The sequence below is a fragment of the Lissotriton vulgaris genome, chromosome 6 (assembly GCF_964263255.1).
Source record: "Lissotriton vulgaris chromosome 6, aLisVul1.2, whole genome shotgun sequence".
Lineage (NCBI taxonomy): Eukaryota > Metazoa > Chordata > Amphibia > Caudata > Salamandridae > Lissotriton > Lissotriton vulgaris.
Genome location: NC_141694.1, coordinates 498,940,475 through 498,967,313, shown reverse-complemented (window position 1 = coordinate 498,967,313; position 26,839 = coordinate 498,940,475). Strand labels below are relative to the sequence as shown.

Here is a 26,839-nt window from a genome sequence, read left to right as displayed (position 1 = left end):
ATACCAAGAGCAACACATTTTTTATATCAGACAACCCAGCATTGCTTTCCTTACATCTAATCCTGTAAAATCTCAACAGGAATAATAACTGGGTATCTGGAAAGAATTACTTTCTGTTCGAACTGACAGAGCAACCACTTGGGAAGAAAATCTGGACTGGACCCTAAGCTATCCCATAGATCGAATTGGCCAGGAGCATTACCTGTACGGAGAGTTTTCCAGATGCTCAGAGAGATACAGTATTAGTCTCTTGACCAGTAGTAAGTACCATGAAGAGGTACTATTTTCCTTATTGAATGCACTAACAGAAACAATGTGATAAATAGGAAAAGAGGTTCCTAATATTTTGATCCCCCCAAAAAACAAGGGTGTTTATGAACACGCCCACTCTTTGGATTTTTAATACAGCAACAAGATCTTTCTGAAACACTTCTAGTTGAAAATATGGAACTGTGTATGGGAAACATTAGGCCCCAGTCACAAAAGTAATCTAAGACAAAATTCTAACTTTACGTCTTTCGATATTCACTAAGGGCCACATGCATCAACCTATTTAGGAAGTGCAAACGGTGCGAATCGGTAAATTCGGCCGTTTGCGATTCCTAAATAGGTTTTTGGGATGCATCATGCATTTTTGTGAAATTCGCTATTTTTAGCGATTTCCAAAAATGCGATTGCTTTTAAGGAATCGCAAATTTGCGATTCCTTAAAAGCAATGCATGATTGTTTTTCAAATTGCAAATTCGCCATTAGGGGGTGCAAATTACCACGAGGGTGAACATCGTGGTAATTTGCGAAAAAGTATTAAAATGCTCAAAATTGCATTTTAAACACTGTCATGTTACAGACACACATGTCCTTAGGACATGTGTGTGTGAAACATGCACTTTAAAATACATTTCAGGGGTGCAGGGGAGGGTCCTTTGGACCCCCCCTGCACCCATGGAATGCATTAACATTTTGAGAATCGCTAATTGAAATTCGCAAAATGTCAATGCCTTCCCATTGATTCCTATGGGCCTTTTGGCCCATAGGAATCAATGGGAATTGCGAAATCGCAAATTAGAATTCGCATAATATTTGTGATTCGGTAAAAATTGCGATTTTTACTGAAACACAAATATTATGTGATTAAAATCATGCATCCCATTTTGCGATTCCTTATTTGCGATTCCCTAAAAATTGCAAATAAGGAATCGCAAAACCTTACAATGATGCATGTGGACTAAAGGGTATTTAGGAGTAGTAAAGTTAGGATTCCTAACTTTACTACTCCTAAATGCCCTTTATGAATACCGAAAGTTGTAACGTTAGGATTTTGTCGCAGAATACTTTTGTGAATCGGGCCCCTGGTCTTTATATTGAACCGCTGTAGAAAATTATCATTGACACATCTCTACCTTCTATAAGAGAGATCTGCATCCAAACAGTTAATGTGACTGCCTGATAGTTTGATGACACTGACATGTACTTTACATTTACTTTTTAAACATTTTCAAGGTTTATAGGCATAAGTATATAAGCATAATTCATACATGTGAATAGAATGTTCCATTGCAAATTTCATACCTCACCAAGCCACTGTACAAAGGGTAAAAACTTGCACTATCACAAAGTCTAAACTAATTTAATCTCTCCTGAAAATTGAAACTGCTATGATAAGGGTACGTTATGGATGGGAACTGGGGATAGATAAAATGAGAGGACATGAATTTTTCAATATCATTAACACATTACTGGAAAACTGTGACTCAAATGCAGACATTTATATTGGACTTTAGTGATAAGGAGATATGATGTCGTACATGGGCACAAGGACTCATTTACAAGCCCATTGCGCCACCGGTGCATCCCTTTTTGTAGACGTACCAGCAGCGCAATGGACCTGCTCATGTTTACAAGGCCATGTAAAGTTACCCTGCCTGACTTTTCATGGTCTTGTAAGTATGGGGCCCTTTCACACATTACTCTGCATGAAAGAGGCGTTACATGGGTGTTGCTAGGGATGTTCCCCTGCAATATCGATGGAACCTGACACATTCTCAGATTTACAAAGTGTCATTGAGCTGGAATTCTGTCATAGGAGTGGTGCAATGAGGATTAATACATTTATTTGTTCTAGTTTTTTCCTCTTTCTATGTGTGCTGCCTCCTTCCTGCACAAAAACAATCATTCCTGCAATGCAGGCACCCTTGCAACATGACGCAAGGGTGAATGTGCTGGAGCATGGCAGCCAATTATGCCCCAGTGCAGGGTAAAGCACACAGATGTGTTGTGTTGTTGTTAGTAGGACTCATCCTTTGCTTTTACAATGATGCAGTTCGGCGCTGCGTCGTTTTGTAGTAGATGAGGCCCACAGTCTATATTTCCAGCTTCCAATCACGTTAGCAACAGGGCTAGATGACCTCATCATAAATAATTCATGGGTTAGTTAGTAAACATTTTGTAGTGGTTATCTTAGATCGTAGAGCTTGGAACCTCACTGTGTGAGGGTTCGGAATGTAGAATGTAGATTATGTGGTCGTTGGAGTTTAGATGTTCCTATACTCTGCCCTAAGTGGTTCAGATGTTGATGAATTAAAGGATCTTAACTTACCTCACCTTGCCTCAGTCATCAATTACTACACTTTTTGTGGCAACAACGAGTGCTGAACCATCTACACGAACCATCCCGTGTAGCACTTTACATGGCACGAGTCTAGTGACTATCAGCTCTCAGCACAGGCACAGGTCTCGAAATTAAGGGACAGGAAGTTAAAGATTGAAATGTGGTCGGCCAACCGTTCGATGTCGACTGAGTTGCGAATTGTCACAAGGCTTTGTGATACGACCAAGGCAGTGAAAGGTACTGAGTTGGTCATGAAACGCAAGAAGGGCAGTGCGTCCAGTCTGAGGCAAGAAGCCATGATACAGAACGGAGGAGGAGGCATTTTGTGAGTGCATTCCACACAGCGATTCTGAAACGTAAGGTGTGTGCGTTGCAGTTCCTTGGAAGACACCGTGACATAGAATGTAGCCACCATTTTACGAGTAGAGAGGAAGTGAGTTTCATTTGTTTTTCAGCGCGGTTATGGAAGTGAATTACGCAAAGGTGGTTGTGTGTTTCAGTTCTAGGTGCACCCATGTAGTGTGATGGTCAGAAACACTCTGAAGATTATGGTTCGAGTTGTCTGAATTTGCCTGTTGCCCTCTTCGTGGTCGGCGTGCCTTGTGTGAAGGGGGCTACTGCCAGTCATTTGAAGTGAATGGCAGACCCCTCAGATACTGTGAGAAATTCAAGACTACAGCGTGGAGGGCAACGTTTATAGTAAGTGCGGTCACTATCACGCTGATCTGCACCGCTCAGGAAATTGTTTTGGGCATTTTCATGCAGGGAAAGTATCAAACATCCTGCTACGGTTTTTCTGGTGGATACAGTACTTCGTCACATCCTATTGGTTGGCTGAGATAATTTAAATGTTGACAAAACTCTGCAATTTATTTAGCTGTTTTCCTTAATACAACACTCTCCCGTGGGTTCCGCGAATCCTAAACGGTTTGTGGTGCGTAACATTTCTGCCTTAAATATTTTTTTTCTTTTCCTAATTTTTATGTTGGTTCCTTGTTGCATAGACTAAGAACATGCAAGCTGTAGCACCCCACCTCCATTTTTAGAAATACCTGATGAACCACCAACAAAGTGGAGAATGTGGTTTGATGGCTTTGAAACTTTAGGTGCAATTGGAGCTTGTCCTTTCAGAGCAGAAAGAAGGAAATACCTTCTTCTTCAGTCTTTAGGATTTGAAAGGAGGGCCATTTTTTTAAATTTGCTGGAACTTGTGATTGAAGGAGAGGATATTCTTGAATAATATCAAGACACAGTGAAAAGGCTCAAAGCTAGATTTGATGTTCAACCAAGTTTGGTGGTCATACGTCACAAGTGTTTTTTTACGTATGCAAAATGCGAATAAAGATGTTGACACTTATATCACTGCTTTAAGAAGGTTAGTTGCAGTATGCCAGTTTGAGAACTTTCCTGACCATTTAGAAACACACCAATGTATATGTCATTGAAATAACAAAATGATCAAACAGAAATTGTTGTCTATGGGAAATCCCACCTTAGAGGACACAATAAAAATGGCCAAGATCATTGAAATCTCACAAGTGTCAGCCAAAGAATTAGAAGTGAAAAACAGTGAATCTATATCTCCTGTAAGAGTGAAGAGTGCTAAGGAGGGTAAAGACAACAAACCCGTTGACATTGCACATACTGGTTATGGTGATAAACAAAATTCTTTCTTTTCATAACAAAATATTTTTTCAGGTGTGGGTACAGAGCACATATAAAAGGGGGCAAACAGTGTCCAGCAAGGTTTGTAACGTGCAGAAGTTGCAATAGACCAGATCACTTTGCAAAGGTGTGCCAATCTGGCAAAAACAAACAGATATCTTCCGTCAAGTGTATATCTGATTATGAGCTAGTGGATGAAGGAGATATAAGTATTAGCAAGGACCTTAGAGACATGGTAATGGGAGTGCAGAGTGAGGAAGTCATGGTGGGTAATCCTAAATTAAGTGTGTATCCGTATGTAGAGATCAGAGTGGGAGGCAACATTTTGAAACTATTGGTAGATTCAGGGGCGCACATCTCAATGATCACTCCAGAGATGCATGAGAGCACATGGTTTACGAGACTGCTCTTACCTCCTGATCACAGAGCAGTCTCCTATGAGGGAAGTAAAGTGAATTTGTCAGGGTACATAGAGGACATTATGGTATTCAATGGAAGGAGAATAGCAGGGAAAGTGTATGTAGTGCATAAGGGTTTGAACATATTAGGATGGTTTCACAATGGAATTTTTGGGCTGGTGCTCAAACAGGGAACCAGAGAACAAGTATTGGTGGTAAGGGACGATTTGGAGTTGGAGAGCATAATAAACAAATACCCATTTATTTTCTGGTGAGTTAGGAAAAATAAAAGATTACCAGCACAAAATTATAGTAAATGAAGGAGCAAGACTGTGAAGCACAAGTTGAGAAACGTCCCTTTTAGTATGAGACAAGATTTGGAAAAATAATTAAATTATTTATGCAAAAGTGGTATCATTGCATCTATTGACTCGTTCCTGTGGTTATCTCATTTGAAAGTTGCCTACAAACAGAATGGTGAGCTTCGAGTCTGTGTTCACCTTCACTGTTTGAACAATGAGATCTGGGTGGATTCTCATCCTATGCCTAATATCAATGAACTGTTAGAAGGGTTGAAGTATGCTAAAGTTTTATCTAAATTGGATTTAGCGTTGGTGCACCATCAGGTTGAGTTGGCACCGGAGTGTAGGCATCTCATGGCAGTTGTTTCTCCTTTTGGAACTTAACAAGACGCTCGCATGCCCGTTTGGGTTGGCTTCTGCAGTTTTGGTTTATCAGTATGTGATCCAGGATGATGTCTTAGTATTTAAACCAGATAGAGCAAATCATGATGACATTTTACAGGAAGTGTTGAGATGATTTCAATCAAATGGTGTGGTTTTGCAGAGAGACAAATGTGTTTTCCTCGCTAATGAATTTGAGTATTTGGGGCATATGGTTACCAATCAAGGTGTTTGACCAAAATCGAGTTTGATTGACTCCATATCTCAGACCAAGGCTCCCACAGACAATGCTGGTCTGAAGTCATTATTAGGTCGAGTATTCAAGACCTGTTCTAATTTCTCATGTTGGCTTAAAGCTACCCCCCTGCTTTTGATTTGCTTGTTTCAGTGTCCTTTAAAAATCTTTGCTTGCTAGTGGCCAGCCCTTCCTCTTTGTACCTCCTTTATTCCTTCTGTTCTTTCCATGCAGCAGGGACTAAGTACTGTCTCATTCCGCTATTGCTCCTTATGTGTTCTTGGGGGGACTATTTATTTTCTTTGTTTCCTAGTCTGTTACTGTTTGCCTATGTTCAGCTTCAGAGGCAAAGCTGCTTACATGTAAAAAATATCATTCCTCCCTCCCATTCCCTGATAATGCCACAATTGTGTCAGTACTACCTCCTGCTTTTTTCCTCCCGCTCTGCTGATTGTATTTTTTCAGCCTTTTCCCGCTTTTCCATGTCTACCGTAGTTGGGATCATTTTTGGTAGTATATTTGTTTTGTTTGGGCATCTTTTTATGGGGGATTGGGCTTGTTGAAGTCCTTGTTTGTGAAAAGCCTTGAGTTGCAGCCCCTCCCAATCCTCCATATGCTCTGTCCCATCCCATTCAGAGGGTTCCTTGCAGCATGGGGAAGGCAACAGCTGCACCCTGTGGGAGCCACATGTATCCACAGATTGTGTAATGAGTTTCACTACGTACAGGCATACCATGCACTGCTTCAGCTGGTTATTAGTAGCAGTGAACTTTGCTTCAGAGGCACAGTTCCTGCCCCGCCCCATGGACTATTAACAAGGAAACAATCAGCAACACACACACTGCGTGTGCTTTTATCTTGTATTTTTTGGTTCCTAGATTGGAAGTGGATTTTGCAATTTCGGTGTTTCAGAAGCAGCTAAGCATTCCAGGATATGACATATTCCTAATCTCTTCATTCTTTGTGAGGACTAAATACATTGTGGTTTGCAGACAGCTCTCAGTTGCACAAAAAAACGTATTTAATGGAATGCCACTGACAACAACAAAACATACATTATTTTGTGTTTCTTCAGGTGATATCAAGCACCGTGCAGTTTACTGCTGACAAATTTGAATACTGATTTCTTAAAGAGTTTGGTGTGTGTGTGTGTGTGTGCGTGCACGTGTTTGGGCGTGTGTGTGTGTGTGCGTGCTTGTGTGAGTGCCTGTATGCGTGTGCACGTGTGTGTGTGTGCGCGCAAGTGTGTCACAAAAGTGAGAAGGGGCAGGGATTCCAAAATACTGCAGTCAAATGAGATATTTTCAAGTCTGTTGATAAATAGAAATGCTTTTTTTTACTGCTCGACTTTCTCTTTCTACTGCGATATCTGCCCACAAGTTGTGAAAAGCACGTCTAATTGCAATGTCCGCATTTTGTGTTTTTTTGGAGTGCATTTAAATCGCCGGTAGTGAAGAAGTGAGGTATACCACAGACACCTCTATAAAATGAACAGCATTTTCCCTCCATCTAGAGAAATTCTGCACTCAAATCAAGGAATTAACTCTTTTATTCGCCAACACTTGCATTAAAACTGGAACGCGTTTTGGCTGCTATTAAGCCCCTAGTACAGTGCACTATGTGTTCCCTGGGCCAGTAAATCAAATACTGCTAGCAGGCCTGCTGCACTGATTGTGCCAACCACATGAGCAGCCTGTAAATTTAACTCAGATCTGCTACTGCAGTGTCCATGCACAGTTTAGTACTGCCATGTTGACCTCGCAAGGCACCCACTTGTCAGGCCCTAGCCTTCCATTTTTTATATGTGAGGTACACCCAAGGTAGGCCCAAGATACCCTTGTGGGCAGGGTGCAGTGTATGGGAAAGGTAGCACATGCCCTGATGTGTGTGGCATGTCCTGATAGTGAAATACTGCCAATCTCGTTTTTTCACTATTGAAAGGCTATCTGTCCCCTAGGATAGAATGGAAGTTTATTTATAACATCTTATAAATATAACTTCCAATTGGGACTAGATAGGAAGCTAATGTTTAGTATGCCTGAACTCAGAATGTAAAGATGCATCTTTTAGTATAGAAGGTTTTTACATTCTGTGTTTCAAAATACCACTTTTAGAAAGTAGGTATTTTCTTGCTTAGCCATCCTGTGTCCTCTGCTAGGTTTGTGTATTGACTGTCTAGCTTTGGAGTGACAGGGTCTGGGGATGTGCTTTCTGTTTAGACAGCCACTTGGGGGTTGAGGTGTGTCCTGCCTTTCCAGAGTGAGTCAGAGCTGGGCTGAATAGACCTGGGCTGCATTCAGAGTAGGGGTAGAAGATTTATTTTACACCTGAATGGGCCTGGTCTGCCTTGGACATTGCTGTCTCCACCTCCCGCCGGGCAGCTGCCCCAGAGAGGACAGAACTGGTTCTGGCTGAGCAAAGGCACCCTCTGCCTCCAGAGAACAAAGGACTTTGTACTATAAAAAGTGGAGCGCGACCCCAGACTTTTAGATCTCTTTTGGACTTCAAGAGGAACCACTGCCAAGGAGAAGAGTTGGAAGAAACTGGAGGAGTACTGTCCCTTTGCTGTGTGCTGTCTTGGGTTGGCCTGCAGTAGCTGTTCCTGCCCAGGAGAGAAACAGTGTCTGTATCCTGCTTGAGAAAGTATCTCCAAGGGATTGGAAGTGGAGCTTGCCCCCTGTGCAAGAGGTCTCAGGAACAGCAAAGACTTTACCATCCTTCTGAGCACCGTCTCTGCAACTGCTGGTTTGAGTCACCGCAGATGAAAAGGGCAATCGACTCTGTCACCGAGTCCGTCGCAGGATTTTGTATCTTGAAGGCCCCACAGAAGGCACTGCCATACTGCGCACCGCGTCCTTGGTCTCACCGACTCCATCTTGATGATCGTCACCGAGCAGCTACTCACAACGCCTCAAATCATCCTGCCTGGATGCCACCAACACCGTCGCAACCGGCTCCGTGGCCTGCACCACAACCTGCCAGAACCGCATCAAGCACTGCCTCACGCTGCATCGTAAGCCTTGCTCTCTCCAATGTCGTCTGGATAATCGTCACCAAGCTGCTGACTGCACCGTGTCGTGAGGGCATGGCACCCTGCACCGCTTCCATTTTGCAACGCAACCACCATGGTTACTCCGACCGACTCGCACCAATGGGTCAGCCACAACGAGAAAGGTACTGTTTTCGAGACTGTCGATGCTTTAGCTGACCCACACCAATGCAGTCTGCTGGAATTGTTAGACTGTCGTTTTCAGCATTACTGATCGGAAGAACTGTGTTTTTTAGCTGTTTCTGCAATTGAAAAGTTATCTTGCAAACTGCATATTTTTCTGAAGAACTATATTGCTGATTTCTGTAGTTTTTGGTTTAGATAAAGAATTGCTTATTTTTCTAAACTGGTGTGGTGTTCATTTGTAGTGCAGTCACTGTGTTACTGTATGCATGCACAAATGCTTTACACACTGCCTCTGAGATAAGCCTGTCTGCTCGTGCCAAGCTACCAAGGGGGTGAGCAGGCGTTATTTTAGAAGCGTATCCCCCTTACCCTGACTAGGAAATAGGGTCCCTACTTGGATTAAAGGTACAAACCATTGCCAACTAGAGACCCCGATTTCTAACAGTGAACAATATGCTTGAGGGGGCAGCTCATATCTAGTCCTGAGTTGAAGATACAGTCTTTCTGTGGACGGCAGACCCAGAATTTGAGACCACTGTCTTTGTCCAGTTGTTCTATAAACAGTCCACAAGTTGACCTGTTAGAGCTGAGTAAATTTATAACAACTGTAACAAAAGGTCGCATGTCTTTACAAATCCAGGCATGGACCTGACTTTGCAAAGAATTCCAGTAAAAGCTGAATACGGCAAAATGGATTCCATACATGATAGGGAAAAAAACAAGTCCACAGAGGGAGACAGAGTGGGGAATTAAAAAAGTAACACAATGCAGCATTGAGAAGAACAATAGACATCCATCTATGGCACCACTAACCTTCTAAAGATTCCTACAAGTTTAAGAAACATGCACAGGGCCTGTCACATGCAGAGGCAATCTAATGTGTACCCACCCAGTACACACAAGCACATTTGAGTCTCCTGTGTGTAGGGGCAATGAAGGCACTCAGCCATAATAAACTACATGGATTTACCAGGGAAAGCTAGCAGTCTCCACACTAGGATCAATGAACTAAGACCTATACCTCATTATTAGAATCAGCTGTCATTATTAGTATTTTCATTAACTGATCATGGGTATGGTAATCAACCCTGTTAAATGGAGAATCATGTTTGGTGGTTCCAAATACCCCAACAAAGTTGAGGACTCTATTGGTGAGCAACACTTTCTAATCATGTAGAGCCATGGTCAAGAAAGCTATGGCACATGTTACTTGCACCATGAAAATTACCAAGGCTTCCAGATGATAAAATGAGGTGCGGGTCGTCACATGTCCGTTGTCGTAAAGTAGTTTAAGTCTGCAGCCTTAGAAGAACCGGTGGTACCCATAGGCTATTCTATGCATTTGCATATAATCGCACTTTTAGCAAGGTGCAGATTCTCCCTAAATGTATTTAATATGACTTCTTTGGCAGTGGAAATAGGGCCAAACTGGCAGTTTGCTTAGAGTAGCAAAAACACTTGTACTGAGCCTCCTAGAATGACCTTGGGCAAAGACTTCAGATTTCCCACGTTCACAACGTTTCCTCTTTTGTTCCTTCCGAAATTAGATAGATATATTATCCATTTCTATTATGTCAGTGTGTCTTGCATCAATGTTTTGCATATGTCTCTCTTCTACATTTTAACCTCTGAACTAAATTCATGGAGACCAAAATTAAAATTCAGAACAGATAGTAGAGCTCAAGATTTTGCTTTCCCTATCGATGTAGATGACTTCCAACTAGTAATACAACCATGCCCCTCTGTCAAGTAAAGAAAAGTATTTCTTTTCCCTTTCTATGTCATTTTTGCAAATCCTCTCTTTATGCACACCTTCCTCAGTAGTGTCTGTCTAAGATCATGTTCTCTGCTGCTTTTCTCTACAACCATCATTATACCACACTTTGTTTCTCTTTAGCTAGGTTTCCACTGTAATAGTACCCCAGCACACACATACATACATACATACATACATGCATACATACATACATACATACACAATACATATCAGTAAATCAGATACTAGCATTATATCTGGCTATTTCTTCTTCCATCTTCGGTCTTATATTTTGGATCCAGACTGTTGTCAATGAAGCATCTCTAGCAACACCACATCAGATGCTAAAACAATGCAGTCCGGCACAATGCAATATAAACAGTTAACAGTGGGTCTTCAGCAGTTGTCCCATGTGTCTTTCCTGGTAGATCTTTGCTTGTATTATTATTAAAAATCCATCCCAACCTGAGTAGAAGTATAACCACCAAGTTGGGTCCTTTGTTGACTGAGCCATTTCATGATTGGGATGCCTTCATTGGTCCTGTTCTGTTGACAGCAGGATAGCAGTGCGTAAGCTGCCATCTCAACCTCTGAAGAACTTGGCTGCCAGTAGTATGGTAATACAGGTCCTGGTGAGACCCAAAACATCCCTCCATCTGAAAGGGCAAATTAAAAGTACATTTAGCATTGAGCAGTAACAGAAACAAACAAGTGCTGTGTTTATGTAGAGAAGCCCTATTCTTTCATGCTTAGGAAAACACTTTTACGTAATCACGGCACTTGATTGGTCATCAGTCTTTTTTTAAATTTTTTTTATTGAAATCCACAGTATCAAACCATTTACAGAAACATATCGCATAAAAAAGACAAAAGAAATAAAACAATCAATTCATAGCCCCGACAAGATTAGATTCATCCGATCATATGCTCAGACTTAGCCCCCCAAATATAAATACCAAGTTTTCATTTTTTTAAACCTTTGACAGAATATAAGCTATATTCTATATTAAACGTATTATAGAATCGTGCACGCCACATTTCGAAAGATGGTGCGTCCGGGTGTATGGTCATCAGTCTTACTGCAAGCCAGTCTGTGATCATAATTAGTATTCGTTAGGTTGTAAAAATTAACAATTACACAGTGTACGTGACTGGAATATAAAAGCATTATGGATACATAATTTCAGCATTCTTTCAAGAGCCTGGACTTGTATGGCAGCAAGTATGCTTTAAGACAGGGGCAAAGTGAGCAATTGCCCAGAGCCCCTGCCTTCCAAGCAACACTTGACAAAGTGAACTTTTTCTCTATCTCACTTCCGTTCCTCTAGCTCAACCTTAAACGTGTAAGTCAAAATGATTTGGCATCATGGGACTTGAATTGCTGAAAGAAAAAAAAGTGATACAATTGATACTATGGGTAACACAATTGAACGCTGTTCCAAACAGAAGCTCCAAAATATTTCTCGCATGGGGCCTTCAGAATCCTTAGCATGGCACGGCAGTGACCACTACACACTGCAACAGGCAATGCCACACACCTGCAGACCTTCGTAGTGACCATAAATGTCTGGTTAAAAGGCCACGTGATTGATGGGTGAATTTTGCTGGGTGAGTGCGCTAGGGCCGAGGATGAGGGTTGAAGGGATAGGGCTGAAAGTGAAGATCTATGCTCTCTTTCAGAGTGCTGCAGCCCCATGCCCCGGACGTCAGTCGCCTAAGGGTCAGACCCTGCTCACACGCATAGTGCGACAGAAAGCCACGCTCCACCGCTGGGGATGGAAACAGCAGTCATGCAGCTTTCTTTCTTCATGCAGCGTCCTCATTCTTTTCTGCGCTCACTGATGAGCAATTCCACACTGCAGATACTACTTTTAACGACTTCACTGTCCCTGCTTTGTTGTGTCCTACTCCAAAGACATCAGAATTAAACAGGCTCACTGATCAGTGCTCTGACCCCTGTGTCTTCAAGCACAGTAATTACACTCAAGATCTCCAGACTCCTGATCTGACCATGGTACTTCTACTTAGGCATTCTATGAGGAGAAATATACCACCTCATCCTGTGTTCTTGCAGCTGTCCTCACGAAGGGAAGGTGTTGCACCAAGCAGGTGCATGCCTGTCGCTCCTTCATTTCTTGACTGGTACTGAAAGAAAACATTGGGGCTTATTTACACGCCTTTGCACTGCCAGTACGTCTATTTTTCCTATGTTAAAAGTGACGCACCTGCGGCGCACGGGGCTTGTAAATATACCCCATTGCTGTAACAGCATAAAGACTCGGAACCAGTCCTATTTAGCCCTCTCATTCATCAATTCGCTGTACTTCCTCCACACTGGGCAGGCACATTTCCCAACTCCTCCCAGCAATTGTCCAGAATAAAACCTCTACCAGTTCTAATGGCTCCCACCTCTTACCAAACCTCTTTATTTTTACTGGGAGAGTCAAAAATCACTCCATCATACATGGTTGCTTACTGCCATTTTGTATAGTGGGCAGCATGTAATGACCGTATTGTGTACCTTATCATGGCTGCACACCAGAGCCTCAGCTGCCTGGAAGGGGCAGAGAAAGCTACTTTTCATTGGACCAAATTAAATATGTGCTTTACTGTGTTGTCTATCAGATATGTGCAATGTTGCGTATTTGTTCTTGGGCACTGGCTTCCAATCTACTACAAGTCAGTAACTGAGGACACAGTGGATAACTGGGGGTCACTTGATGGATATGAATACTCACTGTTATAGCTACTTTCCAAGGTTTTTTTTGAGTATGTACTGCTGTACAAATATAGGGAGTCATTTATGGGGTTTTGGCATAAGGAAGCACAGCAATGCATCGTGCTGTGCTGTCCTATGCCAAAGTGAAAGAGCAGTAATGCATCATATATAAGCAATTCAGTGTATTCCGGTCCTTTCTTCATATGCTGGTGCTGGTTTGGCAGCCTAGCCCTAACGTTGGCACCCTTGTACCATGGTGCATGCAGGATTGTTTTTGCGCCGGAATGGGCACCTCCGATTGAGGTGTTTTCCCTTTTCTGTGTGTGCTGCAGACTATTTCTCCTAGTTATGCCTCACTTTGGTAAGTGTGTGAATTGGGCACTTCCCTAGGTTTACATGACTTTGTAAATCTGGGGCAGTGTCAACTTCCTGGGTTGCCGCATGGGCAAACCATCTATAATGCCCTTAAAATGCCTCCCAGGCACAGAGTAAGGCAAGGCAGTGATTTATGCTGTGTTGCCTTACTCGTGATTTATGAGGCCACTCAAAGCCACGAACGGTGGCTTAGATTGGATTCATTAATCAAAGGGAGAACCCTGAGTCACACATGTACTACTTTACGTGTTGCAAAAATGACACGGGGCTCTCATAAATAAGCCACTGTCTGAAGCTTTGAAACCGGTTTAGGTTGGTAGTCTTTCTTTAACAATTCATATTTGTAAACCGCACACTTTTCACCCCCTTAAGGGTTGCAAGGCGCTTGGGGCCTTCGGTGGGATTAAGTGAGATATTGCCCAGCTTAGCTGAGCTGCCGCCAGGGCTAGAACTATGGGCCCCGTGCTCCAGAGTCAGCCGCTCTGGCCCCTGTGCCACAACTGTCCCACTTTCAATAGTCTTCCTGAAGAAGTTATCAGGAACTAACAGAAGAGCAGGCCCTGCCTATAAATGTCCCCATATTGAAAAACAGCAACTGCTGTCCACCCCCTCTCCTCTGAAATCTACCAAAAGCCAGGGGTTAGGTAGAGCTTATCAGCAGCCTTTTGCTAACAATGACCTCATTAAGTTTTTTAGGTGTAGTCCATTCATGATCCTCTTTCACATCAGTCTTTTGTTCTTCACCCTCCAGCCACATGACTACAGTCCATATAATTCCAGTGTCTGGGGAAGCTGTATCCACTTTTCAAGTGCCATGCTAAACCAGTGGCTATCCAAAATGGATCTCACTGGTCCTATTACTCAGACTCTCACCATACACAAAATACTAGTACCACACATGTGCTACACATCCACTGCAAACTTTACATGATTGATACATCAGGAGACCACTCTTTACTGTGACACGGAAAAAAGATCTGACAAAGCAATGCAAAGGAGCGATCTCTGACCCTGCTCGCAAGCAGGTCGCTCCCCACACCACCACACGGCCGTACCTGCCACCTGCTCCCTGCCGCCTGCCTGTTTTCCCACCGTTTCCCGCTCCTTCCAGCCGCTGCGGCCTCGCCCCCCTGCTCCCCATTGGCCACCCTGCTCCCGCCTCCCAGCTGCTCCTCCCTCCCTATCCCCCTCTTATGGAGGCAAGCCCGTCTGCGCCCGTCCGGCCTGGACCGGGCCCAGCGCCAGAACCCCTGGACCCTGCGAACGCCACAACACCAGACTCCGCTACAATACCAGCACCCTCTACGCACTCAACGCCGGCCGAAACCACACCTGCTTCCAAGACGCTCGAAACGGACTCACTGACCTTTCTCCTGCCACACCTTCAGCTTCACCTGCGACAGAGCCACCAAACCTCCAAGGACTGGATCCAACCACCTCCGCTGCATACTCCTCAACACCCGCTCCGCACGCAAACACGCAGTCGAGCTCTAGGATCTGCTCGACACCTCCGCCCCAGACGTGGCCTTCCTGACCGAGACCTGGTGGAACGACTCCTCGGTGCCCGACATAGCCATCGTGGATGGCTACAAGATTACCCGCAGGGATCGCACCAACCGATTAGGAGGAGGAATAGCCATCGTCCACAAGTCCACCCTCAAGGTCGCCACCCATGCAGATGACACCCTCAACACCGCCGAACACCTCCACTTCCGGATCCACACCGACCCCAACACCACCCTCAGAGGAACACACATCTACAGACCCCCCGGACCCTGAGCTCAATTCAGCGACTCCATCGCCGACCTCGCCAGCACCCACACACTCACCTCCACGGACTACATCCTCCTCGGGGACCTGAATTTCTTCCTTGAGAACAACAAAGACGCCAACTCCGCCACCCTGATCGACAACCTCGCCAACCTCGACCTCAGACAACTCGTCACTGCACCCACCCACGACACTGGCCACGCGCTGGACCCCGTCTTCTCCACAGGCACCCATGTCACCTTCGACCACACCCCCAAACTCCACTGAACTGACCACCGCTGCATCCATTTCAAAACCACGCTCCACCGCACCCAACAGCTACCTCGCCACTGCTGGAGCAAAGTCACCGAAGACCACCCTCGCCCAAAACCCACCCACCGACCCCACCAACCCAGACACCGCAGCCTGCAAACTCAGACAGTGGATCGACGACTGCGCCAACACCCTCGTCGCACTCAAGAAACCCTTCAACGACCACGCCAGAAAGAGAGCCACCTAGTTCACGATGAGCTGCAGACCTCCAAACGTCCATGCCGGAAGCTGAAGAAGATATGGCTCAACAAACGCACTCCGGACAACCACACAGCCCACAAGGACGCCACCCACAGACATCACCACCTCATCAGATTAGCCAAGAGATCCTCCTTCAAAGACCGCCTCGATAGCAACGCACACAACCGCAAAGAGCTCTTCAGCATCGCAAAGGAACTCTCCAACCCCAGCGCCAACGACATACCGCCCTCACAAGAACTGTGCAACTCACTGGCCATCTTATTCCACCGCAAGATTGCTAACATCCATGACAACTTCAGCACCATGACCGCCCGACTACGCTAGACCCCACCTCCCCTGTGAACACCACCAGCGCCAACCGCCTGACCTCCTGGTCCAACGTCAACGACGACGAGACACACAAGGTCATGAACTCCATCCACTCAGGATCTCTGTCAGACCCGTGCCTACACCACGTATTCAACAAAGCAGACTCTGCCATCACACCCCAACTATGGAAGGTCATCAACATCTCCTTCGAAACAGCGACATTCCCGGAAAGCTGGAAACACGCCGAAATCAACGCCCTCCTCAAGAACCCAAGGCAGGCCCCAAGGACCTCAAGAACCTCCGGCCCATCTCCCTGCTCCGGCGAAGGTCATCGAGAAAATCGTCAACATGCAACTGGCCCGCCACCTGGAAGACAACAACATCTTGGACCCGTCCCAGTCGGGTTCAGACGAAACCACAGCACAGAGACAGCCCTCATCGTCGCCACAGACGACATCAGGCGCCAACTAGACAACGGCGAAATATCAGCCCTCATCCTCCTGGACCTATCAGCCGCCTTCGACACAGTCTGCCATCACACTCTAAAGACACGCCTCCTAGAAGCCGGAATCCAAGAGAAGGCCCTTGACTGGACCATGTCCTTCCTCTCCGGCAGAACCCAGAGCGTCCACCTCAAGCCCTTCTGATCCGAGGCCACCAACATCATCCGCGGCGTCCCCAAGGGCTCAGCCCGACGCTGTTCAATGTCTACATGGTCCCCCTCACACAAGTGGCCCGCCAACACGACCTCAATATCATCTCCTATGCTGGCAACATCCAGCTCATCCTCTCCCTCACCAAGGACCCGAACACCGCCAAAACCAACCTCCACGAGGGAATGAAGGCCGTCGCCGACTGGAAGAGGAACAGCCGTCTAAAGCTGAACTCGGACAAGACAGAGGTACTCATCCTCGGACCCACTCCCTCAGCCTGGGACGACTCCTGGTGGCCGACCACACTGGGAACAGCCCCAACACCCACCGACCATGCACGCAACCTAGGATTCATCCTCAACTCCTCCCTCTCCATGTCTAAATAGGTCAACGCCGTCTCCTCCTCCTGCTACAACACCCTCTGCATGCTCCGCAGGATCTACAAGTGGATCCCGACCGAAACAAGAACGGTGACACAGGCCCTCGTCAGCAGCAGACTGGACTACGGCAACGCACTCTACGCAGGAATCCCCGCCAAACACCTACAACGACTACAACGCATCCAAAACGCCTCCGCCCGACTGATCGTCAACGCCCCCCGCCGCAGCCACATCGCCCCCCACCTGAGAGACCTACACTGGCTCCCCATCGACAAGAGGATCACCTTCAAGCTCCTCACCCACGCACACAAAGCACTCCCCAACGTCAGACCAGCCTACCTGAACAGCAGACTCAGCTTCTACACCCCCACCCACCAGCTCCGCTCCACCAGCCTCGCCCTCCCCACTGTTCCCCGCATCCAACGACCAACCTCCGGTGGCAGATCCTTCTCCTACCTCGCGGCCAAGATCTGGAACACCCTCCCTACCCACCGACGGCAGACCCAAGACCTTCTCGTCTTCAGAAGACTCCTCAAGACCTGACTCTTCGAGCAGTAGCGGCACCCTCTTCCCTCAGCGCCTTGAGACCCTCACGGGTAAGTAGCGTGCTTTACAAGTACTCCGATTGATTGATTGCAAGGCAATGCAAAACTTTAACTGAGATTTACTAAGCAACGCAAAGCCGCCTTGCATGGCTCTGCGTGGTTTAGTAAATTCAAGATAAGGCAGGCAGCCTATTTGTCTACCTTGCCTCAGGAAAGAATTCTGTGGGTGGAGGATAGTCATTCCCACAGATCCACCCATGGATTTTGATGCATTTCCAGATTAACAAAGAGTTGTAAGCCTGGGAATGTGCCAAAATTGTACGCCTCCCAGACTCATGCTGGGTAGCGCACTATAGGCCCGATTCACAGAACTAACTTAAGACAAAATCCTAAACTTACTACTATTTTGGTATTCACAGAAGGCACATACAGCTAGATTCATGAAAGGAAATTGAGCTCGCAAAGGGCCAGATTCTGAGAATCTGGCCCTTTGCGAGCGCAATTGTTGCATTTGGGATTCATCATCCCAAATGCAAAAATCGCTATTAGCGAAATAGCATATTTGCGAGGAATTGCATTTAAGGAATCTCTAATAGAGATTCCTTAAATGCAATTCATTAACCAATTTTAAAATGCGAATTCGCAATATTCGGCCGCTATTTACCACGAAGTCTGACTACGTGGTAAATAGCGAAAAAATTGAAAAATGCACTTTAGTGCATTTTTCTCTGTTGCATGTTACACACATGTCCTTTGGACATGTGTGCGCGCAACACCTGTGTAAATTTGCATTTCTGGGGTGCTACAGGGTGTCCTTTGGATACCCCTGGCACCCTTGAAATCGCTATCTTATTTGCGATTAGCAAATTGCTAATCGCCAATAAGGAATACTCCCCATTCATTCCTATGGGCCTTTAGGCCCATAGGAATGAATGGGGAGTTTTCCTTATTGGCGATTAGCAATTTGCTAATCGCAAATAAGGAATGTGTAGGAATCGCAATTTCTTTAGCGATTCCTACATGAATCCTGTTTTGCAAGTCCTTAATAGCGATTCCTTAATAAACGCTATTAAGGACTCGCAAAACGGCTCTTTGATGAATCTAGCTGTACCTCCTTTCGGTATTCACAGAAGTTAGGCGTCCTAACTTTAGGACTCCTAAATGCCTTCTGTGAATACCGAAAGTATTAAAATTACGATTTTTCGCAATTTAGTAGTTACTCATTTTGGTATTCACAGAAGGCACTTACAGCTAGATTCATGAAAGGAAATTGCGCTCGCAAAGGGCCAGATTCTGAGAATCTGGCCCTTTGCGAGCGCAATTGTTGCATTTGGGATTCATCATCCCAAATGCAAAAATCGCTATTAGCGAATTCGCATATTTGCGAGGAATTGCATTTAAGGAATCTCTAATAGAGATTCCTTAAATGCAATTCATTAACCAATTTTAAAATGCGAATTCGCAATATTTAGCCGCTATTTACCACGAAGTCTGACTTCGTGGTAAATAGCGAAAAAATGGAAAAATGCACTTTAGTGCATTTTTCTCTGTTGCATGTTACACACATGTCCTTTGGACATGTGTGCGCACAACACCTCTGTAAATTTGCATTTCTGAGGTGCTACAGGGTGTCCTTTGGACACCCCTGGCACCCTTGAAATCGCTATCTTATTTTCGATTAGCAAATTGCTAATCGCAAATAAGAAATGTGTAGGAATCACAATTTCTTTAGCGATTCCTACATGAATCTCGTTTTGCAAGTCCTCAATAGCGATTCCTTAATAATCGCTATTAAGGACTCGCAAAACGGCTCTTTAATGAATCTAGCTGTACCTCCTTTCGGTATTCACAGAAGTTAGGCGTCCTAACTTTAGGACTCCTAAATGCCTTCTGTGAATACCGAAAGAATTAAAATTAGGATTTTTCAAAATTTAGTAGTAGTAAAGTTAGGACTCCTAACTTTAGGACTCCTAAATGCCTTCTTTGAATACCGAAAGTCTTAAAATTAGAATTTTTCGCAATTTAGTAGTAGTAAAGTTAGGACTCCCAACTTTAGGACTCCTAAATGCCTTATGTGAATACCGAAAGTCCTAAAATTAGGATTTTTCTCAGTTTAGTAGTAGTAAAGTTAGGACTCCTAACTTTAGGACTCCTCAATGCCTTCTGTGAATACCGAAAGTCTTAAAATTAGGATTTTTCTCAACTTTACTACTACTAAACTGAGAAAAATCCTAATTTTAAGACTTTCGGTATTCACAGAAGGCATTTAGGAGTCCTAAAGTTAGGAGTCCTAACTTTACTACAACTAAATTGTGAAAAATCCTAATTTTAAGACTTTCAGTATTCACAGAAGGCATTTAAGAGTCCTAAAGTTAGGACTCCTAACTTCTGTGAATACCAAAATGGTAGTAAGTTTAGGATTTTGTCTTAAATTAGTTCTGTGAATCGGGCCCATTATGTTTACTTCTCGTCTCATTTTCTTTTTCTATGTATGATGTATTTTGCTTCACACATAGTAAAAGGAAAATAACTTTCATGAAGCAGACACCCTTGCACAATGGTGCAAGGGTACCTGTCTTGGTGTTAGGCAGCACACAGTGGCCAGTTCAAGGAGGCAGCGAAATGTGTTGTGTCTTTGTAAATATGGTGCATTTCTGATGTCTACCTTTCAAGCAACGCCGCACAGCAGGTTGCCTTGCTGCACGGCATGTTAAGAAATCTGCCCCTTTTGGGGCAATTAGCACACTTTGTCTTCACTAAAACCATTTTTCATGAACTGTATTTTATTCCACAGGTTCCATCATGAATCAGAATATTTTAGGGAATGGCACGTCACGTTTTGTCGAAAGCATCACAACATGTGGGCTGCTCAGTGAAAAATACATAGGGCAGGAAAGTGAACCTTCTTGGTCACCCACAACCATTAAAGTTGCGCCACCTCTGGATAGGTATCCTATCTACGGGTGACCAGCAGCAGTTATCCATGAAGAGGTAATATAATATGAAGCTCTGCTAAACTACTCTGTTCATCATCATTCACATAAAATATGTACTTACAATTTCACTGTGTTCATTGTCGTTTGCAGTGCATAAGCCTTTGCTACAGCGCCATCTGATCAGGTTTTGCGTAGTACAGTTCCAAGCTCATTTTCCCACAATTCCATGGAGATGCCGAATTTTGTCCACAGCCATCTGGATAAAACAATCTACCAGACGCTATGTGAAGACGGCAGTTTGGGCTCTCTTCCACGGTTGTCTGCAAAAGTTTTCTATTATTCTTTGTTTCCTTTCACCACTCTCTGCTTAGTACTTGCTGAGAGGAAGTGGGCGTGGGTTTGGGACAATGTTACAGCAGAGGACACAATGAAAACAGCCCACAATAACTTTTTAATCAATTACAGACATACAATCAACAAAAACGCAGTTCGAAAATGTGAAGCAAAAACAAGACCACAGCCGTACTTATCGCAGTTTAAAAAAGATGAATTTGACTTAGGTGTAAAATAATTTAGAATCGCCCTCAGCATATGTATTTACACCAGTTGCCAGTAACAGTCATCTTCCAGGAGTGCCTTGCAGCACTTTTCTCTCAACGAGGATGCATAGATGCACAGACAATTTTACCAGGCAGGCAGCTGTACCATCAAAAGTCTATGGGCCACGCAAGGTCTCGCCTAGTGTTGCTGTGCACATGCTCAGCTCACTCAGCGGGATTTATTGTTAATGAGGACTTTTACAAAAGTGCTTAAAGCCCTGCCCCTTATTTCCATTGGGTAGCATCAGCGTTTATGGTAAACGCTGGCTTCCCATTGGAAAGGAGGGTTTTCTTCGTTGCCTCCCTTTGGCTTTTTGGTCCGGCCCACCTGGACTGGTTCACCTGCTTCACGGCTGCTGTGAAGACTTTTTTATCTGCTTGTTTATTTAACAAGCAGATAAGAAAAGTCTTCATGACAGCTGTGAAGCACGTGAGCCAGTGCACCGGGATTTCTGCAACCTCGCTGCCTTCACGCCTGGAGCATGCACAAGTCAGATCTGTGATTGGTTGGCGGCAGGCAGGCACAGAGCTCAGAGACGCAAGGGGTCACAGGGAGCACACGCTTAGATACGAATAGAACACTAAATCCAGGTGGTTGCGACGTGCTTTTACTGACTGGCGAGCTGACTGGCGAGCGCTTGTCTTCACAAGGCCTCCCTTTCACCCTGCCCTCTCTCTCTGCCCATTACTGCTTGCTGCAACCGGGGAGATTTGCTGTTTTTTAAAATGACTTTCTCTAGTTGCAGATTTATTTTCCCACAGCTGGTGCCCTCTTTTATAAAGTGTTGAATGACTTTCTCCTGTTGCACACGATACATGCTTTCCTGCAAGTGACCCACTTCCATACGAATAACTACGCGGGCGGGGGTGGGCGCAATATAAACAATGGTGACAGCAGTTCTTTTTCTTTTTTCACAGCAGGGCCCACTTTTATAAAGCGCTGCGGGCACGCAGCCCCTTATTAGCAACAATGGCGGGCGAGGATTTATTTTTTAACATGTCTAATGTCTGTTAAAGTTATTTCATGGAACGTTAAAGGTCTTCATTCTCCCATCAAAAGACAAAGGATTCTATCTCACCTTCCCAAACTGAATGTTGATTTTGCTTTCCTTCAGGAGACTCATTTGTCTGAGATTGAATCTGCTAAGCTCAAACGAGGTTGGGTGGGTGAGGTTTTTTACGCTCCTGGTGACGGCAAGCGTAATGGTGTGGTAATCTTATGTCGTAAATCTCTCTCTTATTCCTTGATTGCTACAGAGTCAGATCCTGATGGTAGATGGTTATATGTAAAACTTTCTTTAAGGGGTGTTCCAATTTCCCTTTTTAATGTTTATGTTTCCACAGATGGTGACCCTTCTTTTTGGCACAGGATGGCCTACCTTATCACCAGATTTGTGGCCAATAACTTTATAATGGCAGGGGATTGTAACCAACCTTTGGACCCCTTTCTAAATAGACATTCCAAGGTCTCTTTTGTCCCCAACAAGCCACATATGCTTTTCGCCCAAACAATTTCTCAACATAAGCTCATTGATGCTTGGCGTCTCTGCAATCCGGAGACTAAAGAATTCACTTTTTACTCTCCCTCTCACCAATCGCAAACTCGAATTGATAAAATTTTTGTTTCCCATCAGATTTCCCAGACCCTCGCTAATGCAGAAATTGGCTCTATTTTGTTATCTGATCACGCTTCTGTCTCAATCAATATTGATATTTTACCAACAGTTGTGGGACCTAGAAGGTGGCGCTTTAACAATGCTCTTTTTTTAGACCCCAAATTCAATGCTATTTTTTCTTATTTTTTAAAGATTTTTTTTAAATCAACGGTACGCCGAACATCCCTAAGCACACTATTTGGGACGCCTTCAAAGCGGCGGCAAGGGATTTCATAATTGGCTTTGTCGCCAAAAAACGAAAGAATGCCCGAAAGTATACTGGGGATCTCCTCCAAAACATTAAAAGATTGGAACACTCCTATTTTACTTCTCACTCGCAAGACAGTTTGACAGCTCTTATTGACCCTAAACTCAAATTTAACAAACAATCCACAGAAGATGCTTCTCTCTGTATTTGCTGAAATCTAGTGCGAAATTTTAACGGGGGTAAGAATAAAGCAGGGAAGATTTTGGCCAATTATCTGAAAGTTAAACATAATAAGTTAAACATCGAAGCTGTTTTTGATGATGACTCTGTCCTTCAGCATAAAGATTCTGACATTCTTATTGAATTTTCCCGTTTTTACACTACCCTTTATTCTTCAGGCACACATCCCACTATCCAATCCTTATCCACTTTTTTTTCAGACATTCGCACACCTCACAATTTTCCTCTTGACCTCACCTCTTTGGAATCTGACGTCTCCCAACAAGAACTGCTCACAGCCCTCCAGCACCTTAAAAAAGACAAAGCCCCTGGACTGGATGGCTTCACAGTTGAATTTTATCTTCAGTTTTCTACCCTTCTCCTACCTAAGCTACATTCCCTTATAAACTCATTTGTCACTTTGGATAGATCTTTCGACACTTTTTCTGATGCTTACATCTACCTCATTCCCAAGGAAGGAAAAGATACCAGATACTGTAAGACCTATAGACCCATTTCGTTGGTTAATATGGACTATAAGTTATTTGCTAAGGCTCTTGCTGCGAGGCTCGACCCCTTTTTACCTGATATGTTAGGCCCTGAACAGTCTGGATTTGTCAAAGGGCGCTTTATCACTGATAATACTAGGCTTTTATTTAACATCCTTTCCAAATCTTCCCGTCTTCAACATTCCTTGGCAGCGATTGCTCTAGATGCTGAAAAAGCATTTGATAGGGTTGAATGGACTTATCTTTTTTATACCCTTAACTGGTTTGGTTTTGGTCCTAAATGTATCTCTTTAATTTCCTTCCTTTACTCCAACCCAAGAGCAGCTGTTTGTGCTAATGGTTTGATTTCCTCTTTTTTTAATTTAGGTAGAGGTGTTCGCCAAGGCTGCCCTCTTTCCCCGTTTCTTTTAACCTCGCTTTGGAACCCTTCCTCTCCAAACTTTGCCAAAATCCCCACATTTTTGGCTTTCAGACACTGCACTCCCATGTCAAACTTGCTGCGTACGCAGATGACATCTTACTTTTTTGGTCCAATCCTGATGTTTCCATGCATGCTTTCCTTGCAGAGGTTCATGCATACTCTTTCTGGGTATAAATTGAACAGCGATAAGTGCAAAATTTGCCCTTAACTAAATTTACTTTTAAAACTGATTTCACTGCTTCCCACTTTACTTGGAGTCCTGCCCACATTAAATACTTAGGTTTGCATATCACTCCCACAATAATTGATACTGTCTCGCTTTGCCTCAATAAATGTATCCAGAAACTACTAGATGGCATCCTCTTTATCTTTCCTGGTGGGGTCGTCTCAACACCATTAAGATGATGCTGACCCCCATAGTTCTCTACACGATTTCTAATCTCCCAATATCTATTCCCACGAAATTGTTTAGGAAAATCAACTCAATCCTTTCTACTTTTCTTTGGAGTGGCAAAAAACCATGTATGTCTCTTCTCCGACTAATACGCCCTAAATCAGAAGGAGGTGTTAACTTTCCGGACTTTCCCACATATCACAAGGCATTTCTTTTGAGACAGGCCTCTTTATGGTTACAGGACCCTGAACATACTTGTCCTTTATGGGTTACGCTTGAATGTTTTTCTTTGTCCCCTTTCTCTTTTGCTGAATATCTCTCTTTTTCTTGCAAGCCACACACTCTATCCTTTCCTATACATAAGTTCACTGCGAAATTGCTCTTATCTTTGACTTCTGCTCCTCCCAATACATTAACTGAATTTCTTAATTCTACCATTTGGCACAATAAACATTTGTTAGTTAATAATAAACCCTTTTTTTGGAAGTCTTGGAGGCAGAAAGGCTTAATTTGGATCTCTCAACTTTTCTCTAACTCTGCCATTTTGCCTTTCTCGACTCTCCGTCAAACTTTTATTTTACCTGCTTCTTTTGCTCGAAAATATGTCCTACTTCAAAAGGTGGTTTCGTTACATACTCTTCCCTCGAACACTCTTCAGTCCAACTAACCCCACTAACCCTACTTCACAACTTCACTCTTTTTTACGCACAATAACCAAAGCATCTTCTATTTATAAACACCTCCACCCTGCAGATTCTCCCAGGCTTGGAGGAACAATGGGAATCTGATTTTACCGTCTCCTGGCCTATGGCTTTATGGGACAAATTATGGACTAAACTCCGTAAATCTTCTAGAGCAGCAAATATCACTCAAACCCTTTTCTTTATTTATAACAGACTTCTTCTCACTCCACAAACACTACACAAACAATTTTCTTCGGTTCCAGATCTCTGTTGGTCCTGTTCCTCACCGAATGCGACCTTATTTCATATGATATTTTCATGTAAGGCTGTTCATGATTTTTGGAAACTTATATGGTCCCAAATCAATGCAATTTTTCATAGTCACATCCCTTTTTCTTTTACTCACATTTTTTTAGGTAGACTTTCTGAGTGTTGGGATGATGTTGAATTAAATGTTAAGATTGTTGATCTGTCAATAGCTGTTGCATTCCAACAGATTACTGCTAACTGGAAGGACTTTTCAAATCTTTCCTTCAAAGCATGGTGGTACAATGTTTGTCACAACCATAGACTAGACACTACTTTTGTATTTCCTATTCACATGGCAACTAAACGTTCAGACTTATGGCTCCCTATTACTTTATACCTTGATGTGTGTGCTACACGCTTATTTCATTTACGTCCAATTCAACAAGAAGTCCCCAAACCCCCTTGATTGACCTTAACGTTTCCCTTTATTTTCTTATCATTTTATTTTACTATTGTTTCCGCTTATTTCATGCAGATCACCAGAATCTAACTGTTTTATTTTCTCTCTGATGTTCGCTTTACTTATTAATACCGACACACTGTTTTATTTAATTGCCATTATTTTTATCTTTCATAGAATTTTACTATTGTATTGGCACCCTTTATTTTGACTAATAAAATTCTTTTGAACTTAAAAATGATGTCAGATCCTGCAAAGGAGGGCAATTGAGGCACTATGTTCCCTCTCTGCTACTCCCACTTCCCACACACCCACTCAGTCTCACTTTACAAATGCTTGTTCGCTGCCCATATTCGCTTTGCCAATGTTTGTAGAATTGTAGAGAAAAGCACTGGCAAAGCCAGTGGCAGAGGACTGCCATCTTCGAAAGTTATTTTGTATAGTTCCAAAATGGCCTATAGGAGCTTTCCTCTAGGTAGGGGCATCAGAGTGATAAATGCAGGAAATAACTTTTCCTGAGAAGCTTGATAGACTCAGTCCTTCATCGCTCAAAAATAGCCTTACGCTAGGTTGAATGTCATTGAATTGAGCCCTACTCCGAGGCCCACAAGCCACTATTAGAATCTTCCCAAAGCTACCTTAACTTACCTTACATTCTCATGCAATAAGCCTGGTCTAAGCTTTACAAAACTATGGAATTAAACAAGTAAATTCATTTCTGT

At 43.8% G+C, this 26,839-nt stretch overlaps 1 protein-coding gene across 1 annotated transcript in view; it reads right to left on the bottom strand.

Annotated features, from left to right (window-relative positions):
- The window catches only part of LOC147707489 (CD109 antigen-like), a 943,435-nt gene that overhangs the window by 117,837 nt on the left and 798,759 nt on the right, over positions 1 to 26,839 (bottom strand). The window contains exon 27 of the mRNA XM_086926506.1: positions 10,986 to 11,176. Within this exon, the coding sequence (XP_086782632.1) occupies positions 10,986 to 11,176 (191 nt within the window). The remainder of the gene's footprint in view (positions 1 to 10,985; positions 11,177 to 26,839) is intronic.